The sequence below is a fragment of the Haemorhous mexicanus genome, chromosome 29 (genome assembly GCF_027477595.1).
Source record: "Haemorhous mexicanus isolate bHaeMex1 chromosome 29, bHaeMex1.pri, whole genome shotgun sequence".
Lineage (NCBI taxonomy): Eukaryota > Metazoa > Chordata > Aves > Passeriformes > Fringillidae > Haemorhous > Haemorhous mexicanus.
In genome coordinates, this window is record NC_082369.1 from 2,445,906 (window position 1) to 2,463,815 (window position 17,910).

General features: G+C 52.5%; 2 protein-coding genes across 11 annotated transcripts in view; both read right to left on the reverse strand.

The window, feature by feature from the left end:
* Positions 1-4,520: 4,520 nt before the first annotated feature.
* Positions 4,521-8,211, reverse strand: LOC132339576 (cytochrome b-c1 complex subunit 10). Its single transcript, XM_059869909.1, has 3 exons — positions 8,085-8,211; positions 6,819-6,953; positions 4,521-4,762 (listed from the first exon to the last, which is right to left on the reverse strand). The coding sequence occupies exons 1-2, from the start codon at positions 8,132-8,134 to the stop codon at positions 6,833-6,835; spliced, it is 171 nt and encodes a 56-aa protein (XP_059725892.1). The 5' UTR covers positions 8,135-8,211; the 3' UTR covers positions 4,521-4,762; positions 6,819-6,832.
* Positions 8,212-10,720: 2,509 nt separating this feature from the next.
* The window catches only part of TCF3 (transcription factor 3), an 81,962-nt gene continuing 74,772 nt past the window's right edge, over positions 10,721-17,910 (reverse strand). For all 10 annotated transcript variants that reach the window (XM_059870171.1, XM_059870172.1, XM_059870165.1 and 7 more), the window contains one exon: positions 10,721-17,028. The gene's annotated coding sequence lies outside the window, so the exon portion shown is untranslated. The remainder of the gene's footprint in view (positions 17,029-17,910) is intronic.

Sequence of the window (17,910 nt, forward strand, 5' to 3'; positions counted from 1 at the left end):
AAGCAAGTCAGAGAAATCAATTTTCCTTTAATGAATGAGGTATTAGCTTTTTGTTAAGAATCCTGCTTGGAGCAGCAGTTGGAAGGGATCAGTGCCGGACACTACAGCAGGGGTGTCCATAGCAGTGTGTCCACTCTCTCTGGCCACCGCTCTGGTCTGACATCAACCCCTATTTGTGCCAATAACCAGTGCTTCCTCCAGTCCTCAGCTGGCAGTAACTTAGAATCCTGGAATATCCTGAGCTGGAAGGGACCCTCAGGGATCATTGATCCCAGCCCCTGTCCCTGCACAGCCACCCCAACACCCCCACCCTGAGAGCTCCTGGAGCTCTGGCAGCCTTGGGACCATTCCCTGGGGAGCCTGGGCAGTGCCCAGCACCCTCGGGGGGAAGAACCTTGCCCTGAGCTCCATGCCAAGCCCTGGCCCAGCTCCAGCCCTTCCTGGCCTCCTGTCCCTGTCCCAGGGCTCAGCCCCTGCCCCTGTGCCTCCCCTGGGGAGGAGCTGCAGCCCCCCAGGAGCCTCCCCTCAGTCTCCTGTGCTCCAGCTGAAGGAGCCAAGTGCCCTCAGCTGCTCCTCAGCCCCTTCCCCAGCTCTGTGTCCCTCCTTTGGGCACTCTCCACCAGCTTTGGATCCTTCTGATCTTGTGGTGCCCAAAGTGCCCCCAGCACTGGAGGTGAGGCTGCTCCAGGGCAGAGCAGAGTGGGACAATCCCTCCCTGGGTCTGGTGCCCTCCAGGACAGGGTGGCCCTTTGGGCTGCCAGGACACAGCAGTGACTCAGATCTAACTTGGGACTGACCAGGACCCCCAGGGCCCTTCCCACAGCGCTGCTCTCCAGCCTCTGATTGCCAGTCTGACCCCCACGACAATTGTCCAGACTCGGGAGTAGAAACTGGAAACAATCTCCAAGAGCCAGGTGCGCCTGTAGGTGCTGGGTTACATTTACTTTGTTTAAAAAGGTTTAAGATCCGTGCCGGGGGGGAGATGGTGTCTTTAATGTGATTGGTGCTGAGCTTGGCCCTGAAGGCATTCCAGCTCCCCAGGGACCGGGTGTGGTAGTTTATGTTGTCTCCTCTGGGCTCACAGAGAGGAAACGTCTAGCTCTGTCATTGCTGTTATTTCCTACAATCTTGCACAAAAGAGATGGAAAACTTCCAATTCCCACTATTGATCAAACCCACACTAATTTCCATAAATGCACTTCCCCGTTTTTTTTGTAATAAAAACACTCCAAACCTCAAATCCAACTCAATGTATGCTGTTGTAACCAAAAACTTGTACTGATGTGGAGCTCTGGAGTGCAAAAGGGAAACTGAAGCACGATGAAACCTTCAGTGGTGTTTTTCAAGAATGAACTGGCAGAGCGGGGAGCAAGTGGAACTGTGGGTTTGGATGTGGAAGAGTGTCACAGCTAGTCTGTAGGAGGATCCCTGCATGTCCTCTGGACCTCGAGCTGAGGGTATCAGGAGGTAGAAAATCAGTTTTCACTGGCAGCTGGCACTGGTTTGTGGAAGGGAAACATTTACGTTCTCCTAGGTCTGCGTGAAATTTTTGGGTAGAAATAAACTCTTGAGCTAAAGGGAAAACATTCCAGTGTTCCTCTGGGAACACTGCCAACGTGAGGTATTTGCAGGTAGAACCACCAGCTGAAAGTGGATTCAGCTGCCAGAGACTCTGCGCTGCCCCAGGATGAGCAGATAATCCCAAAAATCACCAAAATCAGTTGTCAGACATGGAAGGAAGCAGCAGGATGTCCTGACAGAAAAACTCTTGATTTCACTCTACAGGTACCCCTGGTTTGAAGCTTCCTACTCTGCATTCCCAGAGCCAACTGAGGAGCTTACTCCAGAGCAGGATTGGCCACGGAATTCCCAAGCCAGGAGCCCCAGCAGAGGCTCCTCCAGGAGCACAGACCACGCAGGGGCTGTGGGGGCTCCCAGTGCTGAGGTGGCTGCAGTGAATGAAAAAACCCTGTCCTACCTCCTCTTGCACATTCCAGGAGGAAAGTGGAGTGGGGGCACCACCACAAGGGCAAACACTTGGAAGAGGCAGGCAGGAATGCAAAGCCTCCCTTTTCTTAGGGGCTGTATCAAAGTTACATCATCAACCCACAGCTGTAAATCCAAAGCTACCTCTGTGCCCTCTCCAGGTTTGGAAGGGAAAGCTCTTTCCCCCTCTGTCATGTCATTGCTTTTATTTTGTTCCAAACATATGTGGCATTCATAGCTCATTATGAAAACAATTAACTGTTAGAAGAGAGGCAATGCCAGGATATTAAAAATTAGAAAGATCACCCATGCCACTTGAACAGTAATTATTTGAATTTTAACAGACACTTGCCCAAGAATGCAGAAGGTATTTTCAAGAGTGTGTTTCTTGCTCTTGTAGAAAAAGAAATATAGCAATTAAATCAGTTATACACTAATTCTAGGGTTAATTAGCAATAAATCCATCACTGGAAATGCTGCACAAGAACAAGGAGCTGAACAATCCCCAAACAAATCCAAGGTCTGTACACTCCTTGCAGAGCTGCCTGTGCACACAGCTGGGATTTTAAATGTTTTTCTCCTTTCAGTATCTCATCTCACTTGCTGGGCACACCTCTGCCACTGGGGCTGTGTAAAGGTGACTGTCACCACTGACTGGCAGCTTGGGGACCCTGGGGTTCTCAGGGGGATGGACACCACAGATCCCCAGGTTCAGGCTTCCCAAAGATCTCCAAGCCATGGGAACAAGGCAAAACCAGGGAATTTCTGAAGCAGTAGGTTACACCCATCCTGCCCAGGTGTGTCACACAGGTAAAGTAAGAGCAGGGACTGAGCTGTCCATACCTGACAATCCTGAGGTTACAATCCTGCTGCTGTGCAAGGGCAGGCTGACAGAACATCCACTTCCCAAGAATATCCACTTTCCAGGCATAATTTGGCTGGAAATGGATCAGTATCAGCACCCCTACATAAGGCAGAGGGCTGCTGCTGTCAAACCTGCACTCGCAGTACCCTGAGGCTCTGGCCTCCTGCAGGTCAGTCAGGAGCACTGCTGGAGCAGGGCTGGGACAGCCTGAGCAACCAACCCTGTTATCCCCTTATTCCATACCCAGGGAAACTGCCCCAAGGCTGCCAGAGCTCCAGGAGCTCTCAGGGTGGGGTTGTTGGGGTGGCTGTGCAGGGACAGGGGCTGCCCTGATGATCCCTTTGAGTCCCTTCCCACTCAGGATATTCCAGGATTCTGTGATTGTATCTTAGGGAACACAGCAGAGCAGCAAAGGCAGTTTTTGCATGTGAAAATTAGATTATTTGCCCCCAATAAATTAACAATGATGATGCTGAAGCAACACTAAGAAATTTTAACTGTTAATTAATTTTAATTTTTTACTGTTAATTAAGTAATCCAAGTGTCCTGCATAGTGCCACTGTTTGGGCAGGTTTTCCACCAGTTTTCCATAGAAACATCCTTGAGGGTGACACAGCCCTGACAGTGACACATGGGCAGCACAGCTACAACTGGGATTTTCTCCTAAAGAGATTCAAACCTTGCATTACAGCCAAACATTCTAGTAAGATGAAATTGGGCACCAAGCAGAGAGAAAACAGTGACCCTGTTCTCACACAGAGGAAGTTTGTTTGTAAATTCTGGTCTTTGTGAAAAGGGATGAACTTTTCCCCCCTGAGTCTGAGTCATCTGTGGCTGAATGGCAGAGACCAGAGCAAAATAATCCTTGTTCTTCCTTTTTCTAACAGCTAGAAAATCTCATCTAAAGGCTTGTGTTTGGGGGTTGTTTCACCACCAATTTAAGTTCACAAATAAATAGATCTATGAATTGATAATATAGATTCTTTTTCTACTTAAACCCCAAATTAAGAACTGAGCAGCTCTCTAAACATCTGTTTTTCATCCTGGTACAAAGAAAGGCAGCCAGGATTTGGGGCCTGCCTTCCTCAAACCTCTAGATTAAGCCAGAAAAGCTTAAAAAAGACCATTTAAGGTGTCCATGAATTGATGTCAAAAACCCCAAATCCTTTCTTTAAGCCAAATTTGAGGAATTTGCTAGCGTGAAACTCTGCAATATTGGCTATGAAAAGTTAACTGCATCCATGAGGCCACAGTGATCCATGAATGATGAGCCTAAAATCAACACATCCCTAAGAGTAGCTCAAGAGCTGTAATTGATATAAATAAATCATCAAGCCCAGTATCCTAGCAGCCAGTGCTTGATTCCTGAGGAACCTGCATAGGAAAAGAGGCAAACATGTGGCAGACCTGCCTTAGGACACACAGTCCAAGAATCTGAAGACATAACACAGTGCCCAGAGCAGCACTTCCCTGGATCCCTGGAAGTGTCCAAGGCCAGGCTGGATAAGGCTTGGAGCAACCTGGGATAGTGCCAGCTGTCCCAACCCAAGCCAGTCTGTGATTCCATGATTCTATAACCCAAAACCAAACCAGGAGTCTGGTCTTAAGAATGTGGACTAAGAAGGTAAGACACACACACCCACAAAATCCTAAAAAGCCAAGTCCCCCAGATCATTCACTTGGTTTATTTTGTGCACCAGGTTTATAACCTACTCCCATCAAGGCAAGATGTGCTGGGAAAGTGCTCAGAGGAAGTGGTCAATGAGGGTGAATTTGCTCACAGCTGTTCATGGAGAGACAGACAGACACACAGACAGACCACAGCTTGCTGCAGAATCTGTACTGATTTCAGGGTCACCCCAGCAGGGTCTCAGGGACGGATGGCTGCAGACACTCTCCAGCAACAGAATCCTACAATAAACACAGAGCAGTGGTTAAGCAGAGCTTCCTGCACAGAGCCACAGCAGCAAAACAGGGGGTCTCCTTGAGCCAGGTCTCATAAGCTCTTGGAGATCTATTTCACACCCAAGATAGTTCAGCTACCTTAGAAGGCATAAAATCAGCAGGATGGCTTCTGTGGTAGCATTGGAAACAGAAAAGTTTTAATAAAAGGCAAAATAACAAACTCTTTACCGAGAAAAACCGAGCTAAGTGCAAGAGATTCTTGCTCCTGGTAAAACACCCCACAAAAGCGATTAGTTTCTTTGTTCTCTTCTTTTTCTAGTAAATTGCTCAGGCTGGACTTTTTGGCTTTTGTCCAATTAGCTATCCTTAAGTTTATGGTGAAATCTCCTAAATCCTATGAGGTGTCTTTTCTCCTAATTGAGGAGAGAAACTTCTAGACTCTTTTCCTTTTTAAGGAGACAAAAGATAGTTTTGTCACTCTATCAACAAAGGGCACATTTCTATACAGCAGCCAATGGGAGAGATTTCAGGATCCTCCAGGATCCAGGCAGGAAATTTCAGGTACAGAAGCTGATCCAGGTGTGGGTGGGCAGGCCTGGAGTCCCTTTGGAAGGGAGCACTGGCCACCACAGACACACCTTTCTCTGCTCCTCTGACACACAAAGTTCTTACTTCAAAATAGGAAACACAGGCTGCTGTCTCAGGAATAGAGCTGTGTTCCTACTACTGACAAGGAAGGAAAGCCCTTAGAAGGTAACTGAATTGCCTCTACATAACTTGAGAGTTTTACCACTTGAAAACTTTTCTCTATCCAGGTTGGACAGGGCTTGAAGCAGCCTGGGACAGTGGAAGGTGTCTCTGCCTGTGGCAGGGGTGGGACTGAATGGGCTCTGAGGACCCTTCCCACCCCAAACCATTGGGTGATTTTATGGTTCTATGACTTGTCTGTAAACAGCCCAATGACCCAAAATGCCTCCAGTTCAGCTGACTTCCAAGACAAGTTTCATTCCTCTCTTGATTACAGAAGGATCTGTGCAACAGGAAGTTTGCAAACAGTAAATTGTTTAAACTGCCACAACTATTGCTGAAAAAGGACTTAAAAAGTACTTTGGGTGCTTTCCAAACTGACTGACTTCCCTACAAAATACTGTGTAGCTGGAACACAAATAGCTGACTTTCATTAACCAACATTTAGATGTAACTGTTATTCTGACCAGAAGAAACAAACCCTGAGGTGGACAGCTTCCTCTGGACTCAGAGTTTCTTCATTAGCATCCTTTAACAAATGGAAAAATCTTCCTGACTCCCTTCTATCTGCAGCAAGGAATAAAGAAATCCAAAGCCTGCCTACTAGAAAGAATAGGCAGTTAGAGCCCCTACAGAAGGATTGTCTAATTGCTGCTCCAGCTTTAGGAATGGTCAGACTTTCAGAATATTCAGAACAGCACTTCTGATATGCATTTAAAGAAGGAAAAGAACCAAAACCTTGAGAAAGCTAATCTTCCAAGGCATTTGTGGAATACAATAACCAGCTCTGAAAATTCAATTTACTTTTAATATCAGTTACCAGGAGCAGAAGGGAGTCTGAATTTGCCTAGTCACAAAACTAGCCCTGAGCTTGTAGCTCTTCTGCTCAGGAACAGAAGTAAAGAGATAAGTCGAAAGTTCCAAATTAGCGTGATCTGACCTCTTAAGAACTCCATTATGTTGTGGAAAACCTGCTGCTTGCAAAATAATCACTTGAAAAACATATTCTAATGAATATTTCATCCTTCTGGTGCTCTGCGAAGCTCCATTAAAAAAAAAGAAAAAAAAAAGATTGTGCCCCAGGCAAAGAGGAAATATCCACTGTCACACCAACACAGGGTTATTGTGTTCAATTGCTCCAGGCTAGGTTGTACTGGAAAGGGCTTGGAGCAACCTGGGATAGTGGAAGGTGTCCCTGCCCGTGGCAGGGGCTGAGCAGAGTGAGCTTTAAGGTCCTTCCAACTCAAACCCATCTGGGATTCTGTGATTTTATAATTCTACTGATTAAACCAAAAGATGCACAAACAAAACTCACCATTAGAGGGAAGCTCAGTCTTCAGTTTTGAACTTGCCGCCGATGTAGGGAACGTACTGCAAGACCAGCTTCCAGTCTGTGGCCCAGATCACACCAACGCCAGCCACACCACCCCATGTCACCAGGGTGGGGGTCCTAAAAGGAGAGACACACCCAGGGAAACAACAAATTACCACTGTGAAAGGCCTGGCAGATGCTCGTGGCTGAGGTACCTGAGAAAGGCACTTCAATCAGGAAAAGAGCTTAGCATTCCAGAATATCCTGCGTGGAAAGGGACCCTCAGGGATGATCAGCCCAGCCCCTGTCCCTGCACAGCCACCCCAACACCCCCACCCTGAGAGCTCCTGGAGCTCTGGCAGCCTTGGGGCCATTCCCTGGGGAGCCTGGGCAGTGCCCAGCACCCTCGGGGGGAAGAACCTTGCCCTGAGCTCCATGCCAAGCCCTGGCCCAGCTCCAGCCCTTCCTGGCCTCCTGTCCCTGTCCCAGAGCTCAGCCCCTGGCCCTGTGCCTCCCCTGGGGAGGAGCTGCAGCCCCCAGGAGCCTCCCCTCAGTCTCCTGTGCTCCAGCTGAAGGAGCCAAGTGCCCTCAGCTGCTCCTCAGCCCCTTCCCCAGCTCTGTGTCCCTCCTTTGGGCACTCTCCAACAGCTTTGGATCCTTCTGGTATTGTGGTGATCAAGCTGGACATAGGAATACTGAAACAACCTCACAGACACGGAACGGCTTTAGTCCTAAGGGCAGCCAAGATATTTGACAGCAGAAAGCTTATAGTCGTTTACTTAAAAAAACTACTGCAGAGCTAAGAGAAGACACACTGCCATACATGGCTGCCGCCACACCCCGTGGGTTTTGCCCCGTCGTTTTGCCTCCCACAGCCCTGCAAAGGGCACCCACGGCACTGCCGTATTACCGTACGTGAAACAGCCAGCGCCGGTGGGCCGCAAGCCTTTTCCCCGGATCCTCGGGCCCCTCAGCCCGGCCCGAGCGCTGCTCCGCACCCCAGCACCGTCCCCAGCGACCCTCACAGGGCGGGGAGGGAGCGGGGAGGCCTCGGGCAGGGGCCGGGCTGCCCTTCGGGCTCCCACAGAGCGCGCTGAGTGCGCGGCCGTGCCCCGAGGACGCGGTGAGGGGAGCGCGGAGCCCCGGGCCGGGCGGACAGACCCGGGCGCGGCGAACAGAGCCCGGCTCGGAGCGGACAGCACGCCCCGGGTGGATGCGGGCAGGCCCGGGCAGCCCCAGCGCGGCGTGGGCAGCCCGGCAGCTCCTCACCAGGTCCGCAGCAGTTGCGCGTAGCGCGGCCCCAGCAGCTGGCTCAACATGGCGATGGCGCCGCCTCACTCAAAGTGACCCCGAGCGGCGGCGGGGCCGCTCCGAGCACGCGCGGGGCTGCAGCTGGGCGGGGCTGCGGCCGAACCGGCCCCGCTCGGGGCTGTGCGCGGCCGCGAGGGGGACGGGCGGCCGTGAGGGGGCACGGGCCACGCTGAGGGGACACGGGCACTGAGGGGACACGGGCACTAAGGAAACACCAGCCGAGGGGGCGCCAGCCCAGATGGGACATGGGGCTTGATGGGACACGAGCCCTGAGGGGACGGGCTTGTCTCCGTGCTGGAGGGGGACACGAGCCCTGAGGGGACACGGGCCGAGGGGACGGGCAGGTGGACAGGTGGGATGGATGGAGAGGTGGAACACGTGGACAGGGGCGGTGCTGGAGGCCGTCACCTGCAGCTCCACCTGCACCTCACGGCTCCGTGGACAGGTGGGATAGGGATGGAGAGGTGAGACGGAGACGGATGGACAGCTTAGATGGATGGACAGGCTGTCCCCACACCGGACAGGGTACACGAGCCCTGAAGGTATGGTCTGTCCCCTTGCTGGGGAGTGACAAGAGCCCTGACACCAGGCCTGAGAGGACATGAGCCCTGAGGGGACACGGGCCGAGGGGATGGGCTGTCCCCACAGCAGAGGGAGGACAGCAGCTGCCCCTGCACTGCAGAGGGGACATGAGACCTGTCTTCACACCAGAGAGGGGACATGGGCCCTGAGGGGTGGCAGTGTCCCCGCACTGAGCTGGGACTGTTTCCCAGCCTCTTGTGCTGGAGCGAAGTGCCCCCTTCCCAAAGTGGTGTCCCCAGAGCCCGTCAGTGCCCCTTCAAACTCTCCTGTCACGGCCACTCAGTCTCTCCCAACAGGAGAGGGAGTTTCCAGTCGGGATTTTCAGGAGAGGGTCATAAAATCACCATCAATTCCATAATGTTCCCCAGGCTCTTCTCGGAGCCTGCTCAGCCTCTTGTGAACATGCAGGAGGAGCTCTGGAACAAACACCCCAGAGCAGCTGTGGCAACTCCTGGATCCCTGGAAGTGCCCAAGGCCAGGCTGGACCAGGCTTGAGCAGTCTGGGATGGTGAAAGGTGTCCTTGCCCAGGGGATGGGCTTTAAGATCCCTTAGAACCCAAAAGATTCCACGATTCTGTGATTGTGTGGCGGTGTGGGCATGACATGACATTTGCAACAGGATCTGGTAGTCTCATCCCAGCTCATCTCCAGCTGCTGGTGACTCATCTCCAGGGAGGGAGTGCTGGCAGGAGCTCACTTGGTGGCTACTGCTCAGATCTTGGGAAGCTGTATGCTCTCAGCAGCTCCTCTCTGCTGCTCTTTGCTCCTGTCCTCTCCCAGCACAAGCCTGCTCTGGACACTGGCCTCTCCTGCTTTATGCTCCACCTTGTGCATTTGTTGAGCATCCATTTTCCAGGCTGCTCCCAAGCACACACTTCTCCCTCGCCTGGATCTGAGCTGTAAACAGCTGGCACAGGCTGCCCGGGGCAGTGGTGGAGTCACCATCCCTCTTGGACATGGCAGTGCTGCTGGGTTAATGGTTGGACTGGGTGATTTTCAGTCTTTCCCAATTTTAATGGTTCTGTGGTTTTATGATGCAGTCTAAGGAAGGACTGTCATTCCATGCACCCAGAGAGCTCGGGAAGGGCAGAGCTGCCTCACTGCTGAGACAAGGCACCCAAGGCTAAGGGAGATTTAACCAGGCACTGCCAGAGCCACTTCTCAGTTAGTCTGGACTGTTTGTCCTGCTCTGTACGGACAAACCTTGAGCCGGAGCAGCACAGTGAGAGCACAGGCAGCAAAGCTGGGGAAGGAGGGCTGCTTCTGGCAGAGGCCTCGGCTCTGGAAGTGTCCAAGGCCAGGCTGGATGGAGCTTGTGATCCAGTGGAAGGTGTCCCCACTTGTGGCAGGGAGTGGAATGAGATGGGTTTTGTTGTCCTTTCCAGCCCAAATCAATCTGTAATTCTGTGACAGTCCTGGGGGACCTTGGAGCCCGAAGGGCAGGAGAATGGAGCCAGGTGGGGGGTCAGGCTCTGTTGCCAGGGAGCAAGGGACAGGAGAGGAGGAAATGGCCCCAGGTTGTGCCAGGGAAGGTTTAGGTTGGATATTAGGAATAATTTCTTCCCAAAGAGGGTTGCCAGGTACTGGCACCGGCTGCCTGCGGCAGAAGGGTGAAGTTACCATTCCTGAAAGTGTTCAAACATGATGTGGTGCTTGGAGCATGGGTTAGTGCTGAACTGACTGTTGGACTTGATGATCTGAAAGGTCCTTTTCAACCTTAATGACTCTGATTTGATTAATTTCTTCCATCATCAGTCTGTACTGGGCTCCTGCATGGGCTGGGGGCATTTAACTGGATTTAAGTGGATTTTTTGTGGGTGCTCCCCAGGGGCAGAGGCAAGGAAACAACAGCGATGCAGGGGGCAGGATCTACACCCAGAGCAAGTGTCTGAAAACCTGTCTGGTGTTTTCTTTTGTTTTTTGTTTTTCAGTACAAGGCAAAGCCTTTATTCCAACTTTTCATTCCTAGGGGTACAACATCTGAAGGACACACATGCGGATAAAAAAAGTAATATTGTTATAAAATGTCACATTTATTGCTACATTACTGTTATATACAGGACAGTTCTCAAAATCTACTTTAAAAAAGTTAGGATTATTTAAAAATTCCAAATAATCCAGCCAGCTGTTTTGACACTTGTATAAAATTATTTAAAAAAATGAAAACAATTCATATCTTGAGGCACTCAGAAACACAATTTCATCCCCCAATTGTGATTCATTTCAAAGAGCAACGCATTTCCCACCCCCAAATACTTTATTTTTTTTTTTTTTTTGCTGGGTTAGGCATATATATATATATATTTACTATATATATAGTTCAAAACTATAATGTGTATCTGATTTAAGAACAAGGATTTCAGCCACTTAAGTACATCTGGATTTACAGGTAGGCAGCATAAACATCAAAAGCAAGGACCATTTTTTATTTTAAAGGCCAAAAACCAAAAACAACTCATAACTTTCTACAGGGTTAAAAATAAACAACTTCCGCAGGCATCTCCCATCTGCTCTCCCACCCCCCATTCCTACAAAAATATAAAGAACATCCCAGGAATGCTTTGTTTCCCCAGAGAGCTGGAGCCCTCTGCACCCAACAGGTCATTCCCAGCGCTGGGATCCTCCCTGTCCTGCCTCTGTCCCCTCTCCTAGCACAGGAGCAGTGGCTGCTGCGGGGCTTCCAAGGCTCCTTCCCTCCCAGTGGCTCCATGGTACAAGGTTTGCTCAAAAGCTGGTGGCTTCTGGTGGTTTGGGAAGACATGGCCCTGGCAAGGGGGACCCGTGGTGTCCCTGCTCGCTGCCTCCAGGAACTCCACAGCTCCCCAGGCACAGCCCAGGGGTGCAGGGCACAGCCCAGGGGTGCAGGGCACAGCCCAGGGGTGCAGGGCACGGGGATGCTCTTTGGCCAAAGGCCTCGGTACCAGAACACCCCCTTTGGAAGCAGAAACCTTTTTGCTCTCCTGGGCTGGTGTTGCAGCCACGCTGAGCTGAGATGTCCCGGGCTGAGTGTTCGAGCCTTGCCCTCCACCACAGCATGGGCTTGGGTGGGCCAGGGTGGGAATGGGGAGCCCTGAGGAGCAGGAGGGGTACAAAACCAGGGGAACAGAGATACCAATGTGGACACCCAAGACAGGAGTGCCCTTGGCCCAGAGCTGGGCTGCAGATGGATGCACAAAGTTTGGCAGAAGGTCACAAGGAACCTGCACCACCCTCCTAACCACAGCCCCCCTCCCCATGGGAGTCCTGCAGGCCAAGGCACACAGCAGTGCTGGCTCCCCAAAAGGGCTGAATTGTCCTGGAAGTCAAAGTACAGACCACCAGGTCCCCAAGGGCAGGGAGAGGCAGCTGTGCTGTGGGACACTGGCAGCACCCACCCCCAAAATCCTCCTGCATGCACCCCAGCCGATGGGCAGCTGCTGGCATGGGCTGCCCCTCTGCCAAGGGGAACAGCTCAGAGATGCTGGCTGGAGAGATTGGGGAGCATGGGAGGAAAGGAAACATCCCTTCAGGCTCGGGGTGGCTGAAGGAAGAGCAGCCCCAGCCAAGCCTGAGGCTCAGGTGTTAGGACAGGGCAGTCTGGGCAGCAGCAAGGTGGAACAGAGCTTCTCCTTTCAGGGGGCTGGGGGATGAGAGAAGCCCCACCAGCATGGAGCAGAAGGCACAGGAGGATGAAGGGTGCGTGAAGGAGCCACAGGACCAGGTGCTGCCCCCTCCAGTTCAGTGCTCAGTATGAGCTGGGTGCTCCTACAGTCTCATCTGCCCCCTCCCAGCTCCAGAGCACAGGTCTCAAAATGCTTTTGGAGCTGCCAGGAATGAAGCTGGACCCTGAAGGCAGCAGAGAGCAGGAATCACAGACAAGAGCAGAGAGAATGGGCTGGGCTGGGATCTGCAGAGCCCTAGGAGAGGGGAGAGGGCTAAGATTTGCATAGGATTTTTAACAGGGCGAAGACCTTGTGCAAGCTTGGGGTACAGAAAACAGGCCTTGCTATTGCTGGTGTTGGGCAGGAATGGGGGAGTCCAATGGCCAGGGCTTGCTCTGGGTTTGCCAGCACTGCAGGCGGGGGCTGAAGGCTTCTTCTGGCCCAGCTTTGTTTCACCTCCCAGAGCCCAGGGATGGAACTGGAGCTGGCCCAGGCTCCCCACTACAGCACAGCAGGGCTTGCAAGAAGAACTCGGGTTTCACTGGCCACAAAGTTGGCAGCAAAGCTCAAGGGGTGCAGGGGACTGGGGGTTTCCAAAGCCTCCTGTTTCTCGAGCCCCCATAACTGGAACCACCCAGCAAGGGCCCAAAGGCTCTGCTTGCTTCAGTGGGGACACTGGTGAGACACAAAGGACCTTGGAGAGCAGTTTCTGCCCTGACTCTGGAATCACAGCCTCCTGAGGCAACCACAGCTTGAGTCCATCCTTCCTACAGCACAGCTCTGGGGGTAGCTGTGAAAACAGGGGAGCAGAGAGCCCGAGAACTGCTGGCTGGGGCTGTGAGGGGATCTGAGGGGTCAGCACAGGGGTGACTGCCACACAGCTGGAATTCTGCTCCCGGGGCTATGAGCAGAAGCAGCCACCACTGCCTGAGCACCAACCCACGGGAGGCTGCAGCTGCTTTGCTATGGGGAAAAAGCAGGTGAAAAGGGAGAAAAAACAACAATCTGCAATTTTTCTGTTCATAGATTGGATTCCAGATGCTCCCCAATCCTGTGGCATGCACAGCTTGTGTGCAGGGAGGCAGAGGACTGGCTGAGTGGGACAGCAGCAGGCCCCTGGGCTGGGGACACAGGAAATGTCCCATGGCAGTGTCCCAGTTCTGCTGCTTCACTGATGCAGCCTGGGGAAAGAGGAACTAGAAGCTGCACAGAAGGCAAGGCAGCTCCCCCATCTGATGAAGGAAGCTTTGGGGGGGGCTCAGTGGCCCCCAAAGAGGAGGGCACACGCCCCCAGGAGCAGCCATGCAAGCAAAGGCTGAGAGAGGAAGGAGAAAATGGAAAAAATGGCACCATACAGCATGTCACCCCCCTGTGACACCTCTCCTGGCAGCACCACTGCTGTGGGGGACACACAGACAGGCAGAGGAGCAGGTCGGGGGATCTGTAAGATCCCAAGTGGAACAGAGCAGAGCTGTGGGCTGGGGAGGGTGCAGACCTGGCCCTCGCTGACCACAACACCTGAAGACAAGAGTTTCATTGCTAGAGAGTGACATTTCAGGGCTGGTGGTATTTTGGGGACAGCACCTGGCAGTGGTTGTTTTTAGAAAAGCCACTTTCCCTGGCAGGTTACAGGCACCATGTTCACACTGAGCCAAACACACTGGCAAGACAAAGGAATTTTTCTTTGCTGCTCTTCCCAATTGTTCCCTTAGCACCTGAAAGCAGAGATGCCACTAAGGCCTCACTGGGCTGGCACACAAAGCTGTCACCCTGAGCCACTGAGGCAGCTCCAGAGACAGCACTGCCACCCCCTACATTGTGTTTTTGAGATGCTCTCTCCAGACTCTGGCTCTGAGGGCTTGTGCTCAAGGATCTTCACCCAAGCCTTGCCATGGAAGGACGGCGGCTGGATTTGCTGTCAAAATAACATTTTAAACCACCTAAATGCACCTGAAAAGCCCCATTTTTGTTGCAATGCCTGGGGATTCAGAGATGGTGAGAAAGGCTCTGGCTCATCAGGATTCCTCCTTGGCCTGCAGGACTTGGAGGGGATAAAGAAGTTCAGCAAATTTGTGAACAACTCATAAATCTTCTCAGGTTTCCAATTTTGTTGAATTTATGGATTTTTCTTGACTAGTCCCTTTAAGTCCAGTTGTCCATTAGTGCCACCTCCAACTCTTGGGGCAAAATCAAAGGGTTTGTGAACCACTTTTAAATATTTTTTTGTAGGGTTTCAAGCTTTCCAGGGCTAGGACACTGCTCCAGCCCTCCTGGCCCTGGGACAGGGGCACCGAGCCAGCCAAGACCCCTGAGCAATGGGTACTTTGCAGCCCCAGCACTCTCACCAGTGGAGCAGGAACTCTCATGGATGAAACAGAAAGCAGCTGCTGAGCCCTCCAGTTTGCACTCCAGAGTGTGAATGGGAGTCAAGGCTGTCACACAGGGAGGAAAACCTCATCCATCTCCCTGCCCACTACTTCAGCACCCAGAAGAGCCCCAGGGAGGGAAGTGCTGTAACCTGACGAGCTGATTAGGCTAAAATGTGTCTGTTGACACAGGCAAGAAGCACCTGGGTTACTAGAACCACTGAGTTTCCTGCCCTTCCCAGGGACAGAGCTGGGGCTGCTGAGGTCTCACCATGCAGAAGGAATGGTGGGAGCACCCAAAAGCTTCAGAGTGATGGCTGGATGATGGGGAGCCCCAGGGCAGGGCCAGGGGCAGCAGGGACAGTCCCATCCTGCCCTGGCACTTGGAGTGGCTCAGCTTGGAGCTGCCACAGGGGCTGAGGCCACAGTGCCCAGGTGTGGGTGGGAGATAAGCACTGCCCTGAGCACCTCCAGCAGGGCTTGCCAGAGCACAAAGCACGTGGAGGAGCACCAGGTTATGCCAAGAGCCTGAGGTTGCTGGGAAGTGCCACAGGACCTAATCCTGTTTGCCAGTCCCTCCCTTTCCCCGTGCCAAAGCAACACAGTTTCCCCAGGAGCCCAGGCTGGAGCAGCACAGGGAGAGATGGAATCTCAGGAGAGAGGGGAGTTCCCCACATCCCCCCAGACCAACAGCCATGTCTCATGCACCATCCTGCCTGCCTGGGCTCTGCAGAGCTGGGAAGAGCCAGGCACAAAGTGTTTCACAAGGGAAAGGAGAGGGAAGGAACAAGAGTAAATTCCATGGTGGATGGCCATCTCCAGACCGGCTGCTGCAGCTCAGCACTGCCCAGCACCTCTTTGCTCCACACCTCCAGGGCACCCAGAGGGGCTGCCAGGGATCCTCCTCCTGCTGGGCATACCAGAGTGGTCTGGAGTGACTGGGAATCCCTTGGAGTGAAGGGACAGAGGCCCAGCTTGGCTGCTGGAGCACACGGACAGGAGCTCCTGCTGCCCTTCTTCCCAGTGCCAAGAGAGAAGCCCATGTGCAGGTGAGGTGGCCACTCCCATCCCGTGGCAGTGCTGAGCTCAGTCTGCCTCCAAGGATGCCTGGGAGATGTGACAGCAGGTGACAGCAGGTGTGAAGCCACCCCTCTCCCTGAGCCAGCATTCTGCAATTCCGATGGCTCCAGTGCCAGAAGGGATCCTGCAGCTGCTCAGGGCTTTGCCCAGGCTGGCGTGGCTGCTCCTTCCCTGCCTCCAGCACCCTCTGCTGCTGCTGCCCGGCTTCCTGGCCCTGTGTCCCACTGCTGCTCCAGCTGCCTCTGCTTCTTCCCAGTGCTCCAGCTTTGTTCACTTGGTCTTTGTTCAGCGCTGCTCCTGGAAGTGCCTCTGGCAGCTCTGGCCTGTGGGAACAGGCACTTTCCTTGTGCATCCCTCGCTGCTCTGCTCACCTGGCAGCGCCTCGGTCCCTTGGCTCTCCCTCCACCCGGGGCTGCTCTCTCCCAGCCGTGGTCACATCCTCTGCCCCGGGGGCATCTCCGGAACAAAGCAACCTCACTGAGCACCTCAGTCACTGCCCGGGGAGCGGGAGCACTGCTGCCACTCGCTTTGCTGTTTAACTTCCTTTTCCCAAATCAGAAGTGGCCGAAAAAAAGAGATGGTGAATTCAGCACGTGAGTTTGTTTGATGTCATGGAAGGTACAAGCCAGGCAAGGAAGAACATTCCCTCACTGTGGCTACATTCGCTTTTAGTGGCTTTCCGAGCCGAATCTGAGAATTCCTCTCTTTATATCCAGTCTCTCTTAATACAATTTTAATATTCTGGTTGATCCTAAAGATGCAACGTTAACTATAGAAACAGCAGCAGAAAAGCGGAGGGTACAAGACATGTTTTTATACAAAAAAAAATTTTTTCGTTGCTTACAAAACATATGCAAAAGAAGCTAAAAAAACCAAAAGTCATTGCTATTTGTTCTACATAAAAAATCTCATAACTAATGTTCTTTTTTTAAAAAAAAGAAATATCAAGCTTAGGCACAATTTTGCTGCTGGCTGCTTGTGAACAAGCCACGAGAACACGCCACCCCCTCCTAACTGAGTGATATGTATTGACTGTTCTGCACTTTATACTTAAGGCAATTTTTTGTTTCCGTTTTGTTTCTGACAAAGTGTTTTTTCCACCCCTTACGTCACGCCAGGATCCGGCTGCGTGTGTCAGTATGAGCAGTACTACAGTTCATGGTTCAACAGGGTTGCAGGTCACACCGAGGGTTTTCTTCCTACAGATCTCCATATCCAGAGGAACCAAAAGATCTACAAATAAAATAAAATAAAATAAAATAAAATAAAAAAGAAAAGTCTGAAGATATAGAAACCCAAATGAGAATAAAACTGTGCTCCTTGCACAGGGGGGCCCAGGGCTCCTGCTGCAGCTTGTCCCTGCAGGGCTGGGCAGGGCTGCAGCTGAGCTTTGCCTTTGTTTTGGTCAGGCCATCCCCAGGTACCCACTGAGGCAGGGGACACCAAGGGACTGTGTCCTCTCCATGCACTACATGGGATCAGCCCCTGATCTACCACTCCTGGATCTGCTCAATCCCCCCACCATCTCTGCACTGCTCAGACGCTCCCTTAAAAGTGGGAACAGCCCATTGGAGCCTGTGCCTGCCACAGCCTCACCAGGGGATTTTCTCCTTCTCTGACTCTCTTGGCATTTCTGGGACCTGCCCGTTCCCTCCCATAGAGCCACAAGGAAAAGGAATTGCTGGTTTCCAGTAGCAACTGGGGCAGGACTGGGAGGTGCAGAGCAGAGCTGAGCTCCCCCAGAGAGCTCCAAACCCCCCATCCCAGCTATGGGGCTGCACTCTCCTATGGGCCAGAGGCTCTGGGTGTCCATGGAGCAAGTGACACAGAGAGAGAGAAATTCATGGAATGGCTTGGGCTGGAAGGGACCTTAAAGTTCATCTTATTCCATGCCCTGCCATGGGCAGGGACACCTCCCACCATCTCAGGTTGCTCCAAGCCCCTCCAACCTGGCCTTGGACACTTCAGGGATGGGGCAGCCACAGCTGCTCTGGGCACCCTGTGCCAGGCCTTGCACACATGCAAGTCATTGATTTCAGGGAAATTAAGCAAGGCTGCTGCTGAGGGAGCGGGGCTGACCAGCCAGAGCAGAGCAGGGCATGGGCACAGGGCTGG

Excerpts from the sequence above, each read along its gene's own strand:
- LOC132339576 (XM_059869909.1), bottom strand. The coding sequence starts at position 8,134 with ATGTTGAGCCAGCTGCTGGGGCCGCGCTACGCGCAACTGCTGCGGACC. Across the intron at positions 6,954-8,084 it reads GCGCAACTGCTGCGGACCTG|GACCCCCACCCTGGTGACAT; the intron begins GTGAGGAGCTGC and ends CTCTCCTTTTAG.